The 13,414-nt window shown below is 50.6% G+C and overlaps 1 protein-coding gene across 6 annotated transcripts in view; it reads right to left on the reverse strand.

Moving 5' to 3' along the window:
* Positions 1-269: 269 nt before the first annotated feature.
* The window catches only part of AMPD3 (adenosine monophosphate deaminase 3), a 41,463-nt gene continuing 28,318 nt past the window's right edge, over positions 270-13,414 (reverse strand). For 4 of the 6 annotated variants that reach the window (XM_027115404.1, XM_027115403.1, XM_027115402.1 and 1 more), the window contains 8 exons: positions 11,757-11,888; positions 11,059-11,222; positions 10,216-10,342; positions 7,390-7,553; positions 6,232-6,352; positions 4,921-5,094; positions 3,210-3,320; positions 270-2,148 (listed from right to left, as the gene is read on the reverse strand). In XM_027115404.1, coding sequence (XP_026971205.1) covers positions 1,972-2,148; positions 3,210-3,320; positions 4,921-5,094; positions 6,232-6,352; positions 7,390-7,553; positions 10,216-10,342; positions 11,059-11,222; positions 11,757-11,888 — 1,170 coding nt within the window. In that variant the 3' untranslated portion in view covers positions 270-1,971. The remainder of the gene's footprint in view (positions 2,149-3,209; positions 3,321-4,920; positions 5,095-6,231; positions 6,353-7,389; positions 7,554-10,215; positions 10,343-11,058; positions 11,223-11,756; positions 11,889-13,414) is intronic. The other 2 variants (XM_027115405.1, XM_027115406.1) reach the window with 1 other exon arrangement.

A 13,414-nucleotide genomic window follows, 5' to 3' on the forward strand; every position in this document is an offset into this window, starting at 1 on the left:
AGGAAAAGGAAATGACCATGTGAGGCTTTGGTCATGAACTGTTACAGCAGAAGTTAGAGAAAAAAAAGCAAAGTTTTACCTTCTGGGTTTTGCTTTGTAAAGCTTACTTTGCAAGCTTCAGTTCAAAATTTCTGAGTTTTCCTAGTGAATGTCATCCATACCTGAACCTTAGTAAACAGATAAATTAGTAATTATTATTGATAGCTTTTCATGATGCCCATCTTTCTTAAAAACTTAAAGATATGCCTTAAATAGTTTAAAACTACTAGTTAGCCACAGTCCTAACAGACTTTAATAATAAAAACAAATACTTGATACAGATAAAATGACAATGAAAAACTGTACAATACTTGCTATGTTAGGGCAAAAGTACACAAATGGCTTTTCAAAAAATAGTGGATGCCTAACACAAATACTCGGTTTTCATTCAATTTCATGATTAGCTGTAAGATAGCACATGTCTGCCTAGTAAAAAGACTACATTTATTGTTTGTACTAAGTTGACCAGTAGAGGTGATAAGCATTATAAAGTAACAGGACAAAACAATCTAAAGTCAGGTAAGCATTTTCACAGGCAAAACTCGGGTTCTTCTAACTCTGTAATAATTCAGAAGGGCTTCCTGTAGTCTGCATTTGCCCACAGAGATAGACAGGAAGGTCCTTGAGCAGCTTGGTGAGTACCAGAAGCACACATCCTTAAAAAGTTGCTAAAAGAGGAAATTCATTCATTTATTTAATATACATATATTGAGCACCTACTATGTACCAGGCACTAGTAACACAGATGAAGAATACATTGGTAAAGCTTAAATTCAGACTAGTCTTTAAAAATGCTTTCTACCTAGCCCCAGGGACCACTTATATCTTCTGAAGAAGTCTGCATATTAGGTGAAGGTGAGATTTCACCTGGGGGGGGGAATGCACCAGGTTACAGTGACAAAAAAAATCTACATTTGTGAGGTCTGATGGAATAGTGGGGAAAGGACTGGAATAGGATTAGGGAAACCTAGTTCTAGTCCTATTACTTATTAGAGCTGTGTGACCTTAAGCAAACTTTACTTCTGTGGCCCTAACTCTTCATAAGTAAAATGATAATTGGGCTACAATCATAGAATATTAAAGCCAAAAAGAACAGAGATCATCTAGTCCTGTGCTTTTCAAAGTCCTTAGTTCAAATGTAAATACACAGAAGTCCCAATGTAAAACTGATGAAAGCAGAGTCACCTTGAAGAAGTAAAAGCAGCACCCCAGAACCTCATTCCCCCCTGCCCACCCCTGCCTTGAAGTGGTCCAGGAGGCGAACTCACAGACCACCACCTGAAAATCACTCATCTAGTGCAAACTCTCACCTTTCAGATGAGGAAACCAAGACCCAAAATAGGAGTGATGGTTGTGATGTGAATATTTGGTTTCCTAAATAGAAAGGGAGGGAGGCTAAATAAAAGTTTTAAAAACTCATTAAAAAAAAAAAAAAAAGCACAACAAAGGAAGTTTTCTAATTCTCTCGAAGTAGCTCCTTTATGAAAGGGAGCTTTGAAACAGACTTTAAGGCAGCCAGCCCATCAGAGGCTGAAATGAACAAATACCAACTAGTCTGCAGGACCTACAGAGAGGACTGTGGCAGAAAACCACACAGCCCTCATATATCAGTGGGCACTGGACCATGTAAGATCCTTGTCCCAACAATGCAAGCATTAGCACTTTCAAGAGAAACATCTGGAAAATTAGGAATGAATATAGACAAGTGTCTAGCTCCCAGATCCCCAAGGAGGATTCACCATCTATTACTCAAAAATATTAACAGAAGTGGGCATATTAGACCTCAAAGTGAACAGTGCAACCAAAAATCACTAGTTTGAAAGTTCTTCACAGGCATCCTCTCCGTGGAGGATAGTTTGGTATCTTGAACACTGTTAATCACAGCAGATTTGAAATTAAACCAGAAAGTTAAAATGCATGTCTAGTGCTCGACTACTTGGTCAGGGCTGTGATCTCTTCTGATTTCATGGCGTCAGACAGGAAGCTGAGCTCATTGCATAAGGTCTCATATCGGAACGCCATCCGGATCTGAGCAACATTTGTCTTTCGAATATCATTTCCTTCAGGTCCCTCTTTATAATAATTTTGTCCCAGAAATTTTTGCTTTTCCTGTGGACCAAGAGAAATACAAATGAAACAATATACCTTAGAATCACTTTCTATATCCACATGGCAGCTCTGACATTAACCACACCAAGTCAGGCTAGTCCTCCAAAGCAGGTCCTCCATCAAGACATCTTTCCCCACAGAGCTCTTACAAAATTCCTCCTGGCCTCCCTCTCCTCGAGCTTGTCACCCTGACAACCACATTCATTCCCGTCATTTCCAACTGTGCTTTCCTTGGTCAGAAAGGCAAAGAACTACAAGAGCTGCTGGCAATGAAGAAGGCAAGATGAAGGTGTGAAGACTCTAGCAAGGCTCTCCCAGGAGCTGACAAGAGCACAGGTGTGTCTGGGGACAGCCAGTCCAAGGAATCATGTCCCCACAAAATGAATCTTGAGCCTTAACTCTTGTCTACATCAGCATCCAACAAGAGCAAGATGCAGCCCTCTCCCTGTACCAGTGACACCACCCAGCGAAGGTACCCAGGGACCTAAGACACCATCTGGAGCAATGGTTCTCAACCCTGGCTCCATGTCAGAATCACCTAGGGAGCTACAAAAAATTTTTTTGTAATTACTGATGTCTGGGTCCCATCCCTAGAGTTTTCTATTCAATCTAGGTACTATTCATCTATTCAAGAAGTATTGAGTGCCCACTATGTGCCAGGGTCTATTCTAGGCCCCAGGGCTATAATGCTGAACTTACATTCTAGAAGGCAAGACAGAAAAACACATGACTACATATGGCAATGTCATATAGTAATAAATGTTATGATGGAGAATGAGGGCAAGTGTGTGGCTATTGTAGAGTGGGTAATCAGGGGAGGCCTCTCTGAGGAGGTGACATTTGAGCAGAGGTCTGAAAAAGGTGACAGAGCATCCATGAAAATTCAGGAGTCTCCACAGCGTTCTCCCCTAGAATATGAGTTTTCAGTGTGACAGAGACCCTGCTTGTTCTGTTCATCCCCAGTCCCAGGGCCAAGAAAGTGCCTGGCACACAGCAGGCATCCGATGTACACGTGTGTTGAAAGGACAGGAGGGATGGGGTGGTGCAATCACACGGCGTACCTGATGGGAGAGGCCGCTCTGCAGCACACTGTTCCTGGCGATCTCACACAGGTCACACGTGCTCAGCTTCCACACTTGAGCCGCAATTGCATATTCTTCCATAAGTGCTTCCTAGATTCCCCCAAAGTAAATGTGTTAGATGGGAGACTATCCATTTCAATGCTTCACATATTTCCCAAGCTAGAAACATCAGACTGACATTGCAGATTTCATTTTTCTTTAAGGACTGGCACCTGAATAATAAAACAATATCCCCCCACCTTTAAATTACAAACTCCGGAGATCTTTGTGTGAAAGCTCAGGTTGCCAAAGCCAGATATATCAAAGAACACCTACAGATTTATCTGTTGACCAACACATGTTCCAAGCCCTGTGCCCATGACGGGGGATGCCAGCCTGCTCTCCCGTGCCTGTCTCCCTGTCGCGCACACTTAGTGCCCATCCTATAGTCTTGCTCTGTATTTAACACACTTTCTTAGGGTCATCCAAGATAAAAGTTAATCTGAGTAAAGAACAGAGATGGAACATTAAATAGGAATGAGAAGCGATCGAGGATCAGTAGTGAGATAGTGTTAGCCCAGAAGCATTTGGGTTTGAGCTGTGCTTATACTTTGTCCTCTGGGATGTGAAACGCCTGACATTTATCACAAGCCCTTCCGTCACCTCTTTGCCACATCATTGCCTCTGTATTGTAGAGCAGTGGTTCTGAAAACATGGTCCCAGCATTCCTGAGGGTCCCCAAGGCCTCTGGAAGGTCCTCCCTTTTCCAACTATGCATTTTGTGAGGCAAGATTTTCTTCATACACCTTGATAAAAGTAATTTATCACAGCAGATTAACTGAAGAAGCAGAGATGAGAATCCAGCTGTCCTCTATCAAACTAGACATTAAAGAGATTTTCAAAACGCCGTTCTTGCCATTCTCAGTATTTTGTTATTGTAGTTTGCAGAAATATGGTTATTCTCATAAAAATTGCTAAGTTTGTTAACATTTAATGATTTATTAGTGTTATTTTACATGAGTTAGTATTTTTCAATTTCACACAGTTAAGTATCACTAGATACAAGGCATGTCAACCACAGCTCTCTGAGGGCCTCAGTTCTTCATAATGTAAAGGGGTCCTGAGACCAGAAGCTTGGAGCTTGGAGCCTGTCCTAGAAGACCCAGGCACCTCTATTTTTACTAATCCGTGGCTGGTCTTATCAGTACCACCCAAACGTGCTTGTACACTAAGTGATGCATGGCATCGCCTTTCCCTTCCTCTTCAGTTTCCCAGAGATCCACAGTGTGCTAGTAATAATAGTGGTAACAAAAATGGTAGCTAACATCTTTAATACATGCTGTACGCAGACACTACATTAGACACTGATTCATTATCTTAATGAATCCTTAGAATAAGGTAGAGGTGGACATAGGAACAATTTTATCCCTATTTTACACATGAAGAAGGATAAAATACAGAGAGGTCAAGTAAGTAGCTCTACCAACATCACAGAGCTAGTGAATATCAAAGACGGAAAATGAAAGGCAAAGAAAAATCCTCAAAGATTCAAGAACCCCGAGGGCTCCTGGAAGGAGCACTTCGCTCACCAGAAAGTTACCTCTTGTCTTCAGTGGGCCACCAATGCCACCCCAAAGGCAGAGCTGAGCCATGTGCTCAGGTGCCAGCAGTGGGAGGCCCTACAGTCCTTATCTGCCCCTAAAGTCCTCACCTTCGTGTAGTGGAACTGCATGGGGTCATCGGTGGAGAGAGAAACATGCAGTCCCTTATGCAGGAATTCCCTCAGAGGGTTTTTGGAATATTCGAGGAACAGACTGTTGTTGCTAAGAGGAGACATGGCAATGGGGATCTGAGCAAGGTAGTAGAGATACTGCAACACCGGACTCTGCAAAAGAACCACCAAACTCAGGAAACAAGAGCCAGCGAGGGGAGGGAGGGATGGGAGAAGCATTCACCAGGGGAAACCAGGGGTCCGGGCAGTGTCTGCGGGAGCCCCCAGTCACCCCGAGCTCCACAACGCCAGGACCCCCAGGCCCACCCTCCACATTTACCTCACTACTGCATCAGGGCCCATCCCTCCCTGGGACTGCTCTCCTGCCCACTAAGCGCTCCCTCTTGGCTCCAGACTGGAGGCACAGCTCAGGGCAGGAAGGGAAGGGCACCTACAAGGCCCCGGGCTGACCCCAACCTACGTCCTCAGCTGCCCTCCCCCAGGAGCTGACCCCAATAGGTCAGTCCTGGAGATGCCCACTTTTGTTGCTTTGCGCTCTGACCACAAACATTCAGGTTGAGACTGTAAACACTGCAGCTCCTTGGAGGTAGGAAGGGGCGGACCTGACCGGGCCAGAGTGGTTCTCTGATGTAGCAGCCACCCCACACAGAAATGTGAAACACGGTTCGACCTCCCCAGGACCAGGGAAGGAGAGGAGTTGGAACAAATATCCTTCCTATGGAAGTGAGTCAAAATACGGAGAAGACAATGCACAGAGTTCATGGTAGCATGATTTACACGAGCAAAAAGTTGGGTGGATTCTGTGCAACAGCTAGAGCCTGGCTGAATCAGGCACAGCCCAAGCAAGTGGCAGCCGTCCTTTCAGCAGCCTTTAGAATGAGCAGCGCAGAAAAACGCTTGTGACGATAAGGGATGAAGAAGGAACCAAAAATTTGTGTTCTTTATGATAATAAGCATATTAGAAATATGTTCTGGAAAAAGATGGGAATTGGAAATACTAAAAAGCTAATAATGCTGTTTCTATTAAAGTAATAGCAATAAGGACTTTTTTCCATTTCTCCATTTTTTTGAAAATCTAAATTGTGATGTATTTGGCTATGTTTTTTCATAATTAAATACGAAGCCAAGAGACTACAGACGGCACAGCCCAGAAAAAGGCCCGGCCTTCCTGCATCACTGGCCAGAGCCTCCCAGGGCGCAGGCAGGAGCCCAGGTGGTCCCACTCCTCCCCAGGGCAGCCCCGGGCGGGACTGTCACTGCAGGGCAGCCATCTGTCAGGGGCCCAGTTACCTTCTTGAGGAGCAGCCCATGGGAAATGTTGTCGGCAGTCAGGAAAGCAGATACCAAGTGAGTGATGGAGCCAGACTCCCCGCAGTGAGGCCGGAACAGGAACGTGCTCAGGCCCCGTTCCCTGCAGACGTGAGGCTTGTGGTGAGAAAGAACCCCTGGTCCACCTGCCCCGGGCCCCACAGGCCTGCACTGCTAGCTCAGGGCCCACTCCAGGGGAGACAGTCCCCCATGGCAGGGTCCACACCGCTGAGGCAGGGCACCCTGGAAACAACCTCTCCCCAGGTGCTGAGGCCCAGGCCCAGAGCTCCTCAGAACCAAGAGACCTCATCTCTGGGAAGAGAGGGCCTAGTCCTCCATCCTCTCCTCCCCTTCCCCAGGGCCTGGTAGCCCAGATTCATAGACCTTCAGAGCAGGAAAGCCCACGAGAAACTGTGGAGTCCAGCCTCCTTGTTATAAAAAGGGGTAAACCCAGATGTCAGAAGCCACCGAGAGGGCAACAGCAGAGCTAGAACTAGAGCTCCTACCTCGGAGAGCTCAGCCCAGGGCTCCAACCCTGGCCGTCTCCTTTCAATCATGGTCCCCCTCAAAACTTCCACACCCACAAACTAGCGCTGGCTGAGGCTGAGCTCTGAGGCCCCGTGGCCCAGCAGGGGTGGGAGGACGCTAGACGTGTGGGGAGGGACTGGCTCAGCATCCTGCCTCGTGGGCCTCGCCTCCATGTGTGCGCTGTGGGGAGCCTGGGTGTGAGACCACTGGATGGAAGCTCCATGAGCACGTGGATGCAATGTTTTGTTCCCTATTATGTGTCCCGTGCCCAGGACCGTGCCTTAACATGGCAGGTGCTGTGATTCACTGAATGGATAGACGCACGTGTGAACACCACTGGCGTGGAGGTTAGTGAACATGTATCAGCAGGTCCTGTGTCTCTATCATATCAGGGACAGACGTGCACACATGTAGGTGTTGGTGAGTGTGTGTATGGACGTGTGTCCAGGCATGGGGTCTGGCTGCCTTGTATGTGTGATCGTATCTGTGGCAGCAGGCACGCCTGCATGTGTGTGTAGCCCTATGGGTACGTGCCCTGTGGGTACGTGCCCTGTGGGGTGGGCCCAGGAGCATCCCCTGGTTTGAGGTGTGCACAGGGGCCAGCTCACCCACCTGCGGAGGTTGTTGAGCACCATGATGTTGGCATACATGTAGTACAGGTAGTAGCTGTAGGGCGGGTTCTGCTCGCTGGTCCAGACGTCCGGGCTGGGGCTCTTGTCTGAGAACATGTGATCGCTGTGCTTGGACTCATCATCCACGCTGTCAAACCCCGTCACCTGGGCAGGAGGAGGGGTCCTGGGTCAAGCCAGGGCAGACGAGCTGCCAAAGGCCTTGGCATATGTGCAGCTGAAGTGAGCCTGCTAAAGGCGCTGGAGCCCAGGCCTCTCAGCTGTGAAACCTCAGCTGGGGACCCCGTGGCCTGCCTGAGCCCCATTCTTTCCAGGGATAGTGAGTGGGCGCAGCGCCCCAGTCTGTCCCTCCGGGGCTTCCAGAGGTACCCGGGAAGTCAGTCTGGAGAGTGCCAAGCCCCTGTGTGGTGGCAACAGTGAAGGGAAGCTCAGGCCAGGCCAGGTGAGCGGTGAGGCAGCTATACTCACCTCCCATCCTTAGGCTGTGCCAACAGCAGCGGTGACAACAGCTGTGAGGGGAAGGGGACAGGCATTTCCCCTGCACCTGCTGTGTGTCAGGGCCTGCTTGAAGCACTCACCACACATCAGCTGACTTAATACTCAAGTGACCCTGTGAGGGAGGGCTTGGCTGACAGCAAAGCAGGGCCAGTTAAGGAGCTTTCCCACGTGAGACGACCAGCTCTGAGCCTAAACGGGCTCAGGGTCTGCACTGTTTGGGGCTGTAGGTGGAGGATGCCCTAGAGCGGCCATGATGTCCCAGGTGTGGCCAGCTGGGATGCCTCTCAAACAGGCCAAGGTGTGTGCCATCCAAGAGGGCCCCTTGGCAGGCTGAGCCATGGCTCTCGGGGTCAGAGCAGCTCAGGAGATGCCCACCCTCCCCCTGCACTTACACCTCCGCTGGGGCCCACACTACACCTCCAGGGCCCCACCCGAGTCACAGGCTTCCCGTCGCCTGCTCCCAGAGGTCAGGCCCTGATGAAGGATGTACCTGCAAGGACCCAGCTCTCAGCCAGCATGCAGAGCAGTTTTGCTCCTGTCCCTCAGCCACAGCTGTGCTTTGGGAAGGGGCCCCTGAAGGACCGGCTGAGTCTGCCTGTTCCGAAATGGCAGTAGGGGCCCAGAGGAGCAAGCGACCACCAGGGGCTTGGCAGAATCTTCCCTGTCACAGTCATTATGTGTCAAAGGAAATGACAGGGTCCCACTGCAGCTCTCAGCACGGCCTGGACAGGTCTGGGTGCCAGGGCGGACCTCGAGTTCCGCTCTGCTCTGCGCTCACTAGCTCCATGCTGCACCTGAACTCTGGGGGCCCAGCATGGGGGCAGTGTCAGCCCCTCTCCTGGGCTCTGCTAATGCAGGGCCCCAAACTGGGCCTCCCATGGCCTCAAGCACAAAACATGTCCAAACCCCAACTCCTCCTCCCCAAGCCTGCTGTCACCCCATAGTTGGCAGTGTCCTCTGAAAGGCACACCATCTGCTCCCCAACGAAGCCAGGCACCAGGAGGCCCCCCGTGACTCTTTCCCCTTGCTCACCTTCAGGTTGTGCCCAGGCCCCATCCATTCTCCACCCGTGCCCATGCCCGCCCAGCGGCCCCGCCCACCGTCTGTATACGTCTCACTTTCCTTAATGTGGGGATGACAACACCTGGGCCAGGGACCTGGGTACGAATTCCACTTCTGCCCCTTTCTAGCTCTGTGATCTCTCAGTTTCCACTTCCTCATGTGTAAATCGGAGCTAGTAGCTTCACAGGACGGTCGTGAGGATTAAGTGAGATAATCCACAGTGTCTAACACACAGCAACACATAATCATGCTGCTTACTATTAACACCTACAAAATGATGTCAAGGGGGGCAACCGTGAGGCTGAAGCAAGATCACGTCATGGCGTGGATCACCAGAGCAGGGAGCGAATAATCAGTGTGAGCTGCGACTGCTGGTCCAAGGCCCCCGCACGTCTCCATTGCTGGAGCAGGCCCCTGACTCTCACCTTGCCCCCTTGCCCCCCACCTCCAGCTCCTTCTGTTCCAGGCCTTTCTTCACACAACAGCCTGCATGGTGTTTGTCTAAGACATAAATTCAGTGCCATCCCTCAGCCCCTTCAAACTTTCCTGGCAACCCCCCAACTCCCCCAACTCCCACTACACACACACACACTCACACACTCACACTCACTCAGTCACCCCTCCTTCCCCCACTCCCAGCCCTCTGGTATCTTCCCCACCTCCCTCACTGTCAGAAACCATCCCCATAAACTCTACCAGGCACTGAACTTGCTTCTCACCACCTGCAGCCAACTCTATTCTGGGCACCCAGGGGGCGGGACCAGCTCCTGCCCCCCTGATGCCCTTTCCGGTTAAGTCTCTCTTCCACGCTTCTCACACTCTCCCACAACTAACCAGATAAATATATTTTGTGGGGCTTGTGTGCTTAACCAAACAAGGTGGGAGGACCATTGGTTTCTAAGCAAAAGCAGGAGCCTGAAATGTCTGCATTTGTAACAACCTGAGGCTACAGCTGGGACAGAGGCCAGTCCTTCCAGCCCCACCTGGTCAGGAACTAACTCCTCAGTCTTTCTGCCTCACGGCTGCCTTCCCAGCACCCCACCCATGCCCGCAGGCCTGCCCCAGAGGAGCAGGCTCATTATTCTAGAAATTCAGCTTCTTGGGCTGGCCACCTCATGCCTGGGGCACACCAGTGACAGGATCTTAGAAGGGAAGGCTGACCCTACCCCCCCCCCCCCCCCCCCCCCCCCCGGGATTCCTCTTGTCCCTCCCTCACTGGGCACACTGCCTGGGCACCACCCACACTTACATATCTGAGGAAGAGGTGAAGCTCTCGGTGATCCTGAGGATTAATGGTGGCCTCAAAAAGGGGCAGGAAGATGTTCTCCAGCATCTTCCCAAAGCTTGGCAGCAGCTTCTTTGACCTAAATATGTCACTGGGGGAAAGCGGAGACTTGCTGATTAAGGTGGACCGAACAGCCCCCTTGGCCCATCAGAGACCAGCCTCCCCAGTCCCTTCCCTCAGGCAGCACAGATCCCCATTTAAACACCCAGGGTAGATTCAGAGGTAGGGCTCCAATACAGATCCTCCCCTCCTCGCCAAGTTCTGCAACACTAGGCATTGGTGGCACACTCAACACCTACCCATACCCATCAGAGAGCTTTCTCCAGCTAGAGGCCAATCTGGGAGTGGGGTGCCAGGATTCAGGCTGATCCAACTCTCTCCCCTCAGTTCAGTTCCCCTAAACCACGTGTCCCAGGCCCATCCAGGGGCCACATTGGCCAGACTGGAGAGGACAGTGGTGGTCTGAGTCATATCCAGGGAGAGGGCCAGCAGTGTAGGCCCCGCATCAGGTCATTCAGACCCTGGGCCTCACCCAAAAGGATAGCCCATCCTCAAACCACAGTGACAAGAAGATGGGCAGTAGTTCCCACCAGGCCTCTACACATGTATGTTCTTCAAAGAACAGAGTTGAAGTGTCACAAGGACGTCTTTGCCAACCACCCCGCCCTGTAGGAAAATCCCTGGGGCAGAGAGGCCTAGGCTGGCACTGGAACAGGCCCTGTCCCTCAGCAGCACAGACTCAGCAGCTCCTGTGGGACAGGCTGGCGACCCCAGAGGACACAGGTAGACAGCAGCTGCCTCACTTACTAGATCCGGGGCACCTGGATGATCCAGCGCATGTTGGGTGAGTAGACCTTGTGCTGGATGAACCAGCGGGCCAGGTTGGACCACTCCTCAGGACTGCAGCCGTAGATGGAGAGCCGTGGCTCTGAGTACTGGTACTTGCTCTCCTCCAGCTCCTGGGCCACCTCCTGGCACCAAGAAGAGCTCAGGTCAGCCCAGAGCACCCCAGCTGCTAGATCCTGCAGCTCCCTCAGCCACCTGCTCCTGGGCTCAGAAGGCCTGATCTACATCCCCTTGCTGCCCCGTCAGCACTAACTCCACCTTCCTAGGGAAGAAGGCCTTGGACCTGCACAGTCACATACATGACCAGGCCAGACAGCAGAAGCATCTCCAAATGGGGCTAACCTATACCCGGTGCAGGCTGCAAACACACAGAGCAGCAAGCCTGGATGCCGAGAGCTGGGCCAGCGGTGGACACCCTCCCCCCCCCTTGCCTGCAGTCAGCACAGTCCACACACAGCACAGCCTGCGCACTCGGGAGTCAGCGGCCAGGGCCACAGCACTTGGCACCCAGGCACCTGCACCTCGCCTGAGCTGGATGGTGGCTGGACGGGGATTCACGAAGGGGAAGAGGACAGGAGGCCCTGCGGGGCCCCCACCCCATGAACGCAGATGCTGTCAGGAATCCAAGGAGGGCTTGGAGAGGTCCAGGGCTCACCCACCTTGACCATCCGAGCAAAGTACTCTCCTCCCAGGTAGTTTTCAGTTTTCAAATACAGGTCTCGGAGCTCACTGGCCCCCACAGGGTTGTATTTGGAGTTGAACTTGTCAAAGCGGTGGAACGTCTGCCGGCCCTGGGGAGAAGGGACACCAGCCAGATCACCATGCAGCCACCACACACATGACCCCTTCAGGCCTTTACAAGGTGGCCTCTGTGAGCCACACTGAAAGATACCTTCTGTGTCAGTTCTTGCATGAAAACCTGCAAAGTCCCAGGGCCGGGATCATGCATCCTCACTCAGCCAGCACTGGGGTCCTTTTGCAAGGCCCTCTGTAAAGGGGGATCAAGGGCCTCATGCCTCCAGGAGCAGGGCTGGCTGAGTGAGCTGAAAATACTGAACCATCAGTGATAATGTGTGTCCTATTACGTTTAGACTTCATAAGGCACTTTTCTCCACATTGCCTCATTCAGCGTCTGGTTTAAGATTTTTTTATTGTGGTGAAATGTACATAACACAAAATTTACCTTCTTAACCATTTTTAAGTATACAGTTCAGTGGTATAAAATACATTCACGTTGCCATGCAACTATCACCACCATCCATCCCCATAACTCCTTTCATGTTGTAAAACTGAAACTCTGTATCCACTAAACAATAGCTCCCCCAGACCCTGGTAACCACCATTCTCCTTTCTGTCTCTATGAGTTTGCCTATTCTAGATGCCTCATACAAGTGGAATCATACAGTATTTGTCCTTTTGTGTCTGGCTTCTTTGACTTCTCATAATGTTTTCAAGCTTCATCCATGGATGTAGCAGATATCAGTACTTTATTCCTTTTTAGGACTGAATAATATTCCAGTGTGTGTGTGTGCATTTCATTTATCCATTCATCTGTTGATGGATACTTGGTTTGCTTCCACTTTTTGGCCACTGTGAATAATGCTGCTATAAGCATTAATGTGCAAGTAACAGTTTTAGTCCCTGCTTTCAATTCTTTAGGGTACATACCTAGGAGTGGAATGGCTAGAATGTATGGTAATTCTATATTTAACTTTCTGAGGAACTGCCATACTGTTTTCTAGAGCAGCTGCAACATCAGTATTTTAATAACTTTGTAATGTCAATAAGGCACGTGGCAGTCACCATTTTATAAGGAAATAAAAGCTTCAATGAGTTGCTTAAGGGCACACAACTCCTAAGTGGAATTAGAACAGGGACCTCTCTGACCAAGTCACACACTCTTTTCCCCTGTCCCAGGGCTGCTCCCAGCCCTGTTACTCTCTGAGGACAAACTACCTCTCACAGTCCCCATGAGACAGGCTGGGACCTGGGACTCCTTGCTGCAGTGCTACAGTACTTGCACCTGGACAAACGTCTCCTCAAGCAGCAAAATGCAAAGAAACTATATGGGACTAAAAATAACATGCACAGTTGGGGCAACTTATGGACAAAAGATACAAAGAGGGCTTCCCTGGTGGCGCAGTGGTTGAGAGTCCGCCTGCCGATGCAGGGGACACGGCTTCGTGCCCCAGTCCGGGAAGATCCCACATGCCGCGGAGCGGCTGGGCCCGTGAGCCATGGCCGCTGAGCCTGCGCGTCCGGAGCTTGTGCTCCGCAACGGGAGAGGCCACAGCGGTGGGAGGCCCGCGTACCGCAA

This window comes from Aethalodelphis obliquidens, unplaced genomic scaffold (genome assembly GCF_003676395.1).
Source record: "Aethalodelphis obliquidens isolate GAN/ISIS:26980383/991018 unplaced genomic scaffold, ASM367639v1 scaffold14, whole genome shotgun sequence".
NCBI classification, from domain to species: Eukaryota; Metazoa; Chordata; class Mammalia; order Artiodactyla; family Delphinidae; genus Aethalodelphis; species Aethalodelphis obliquidens.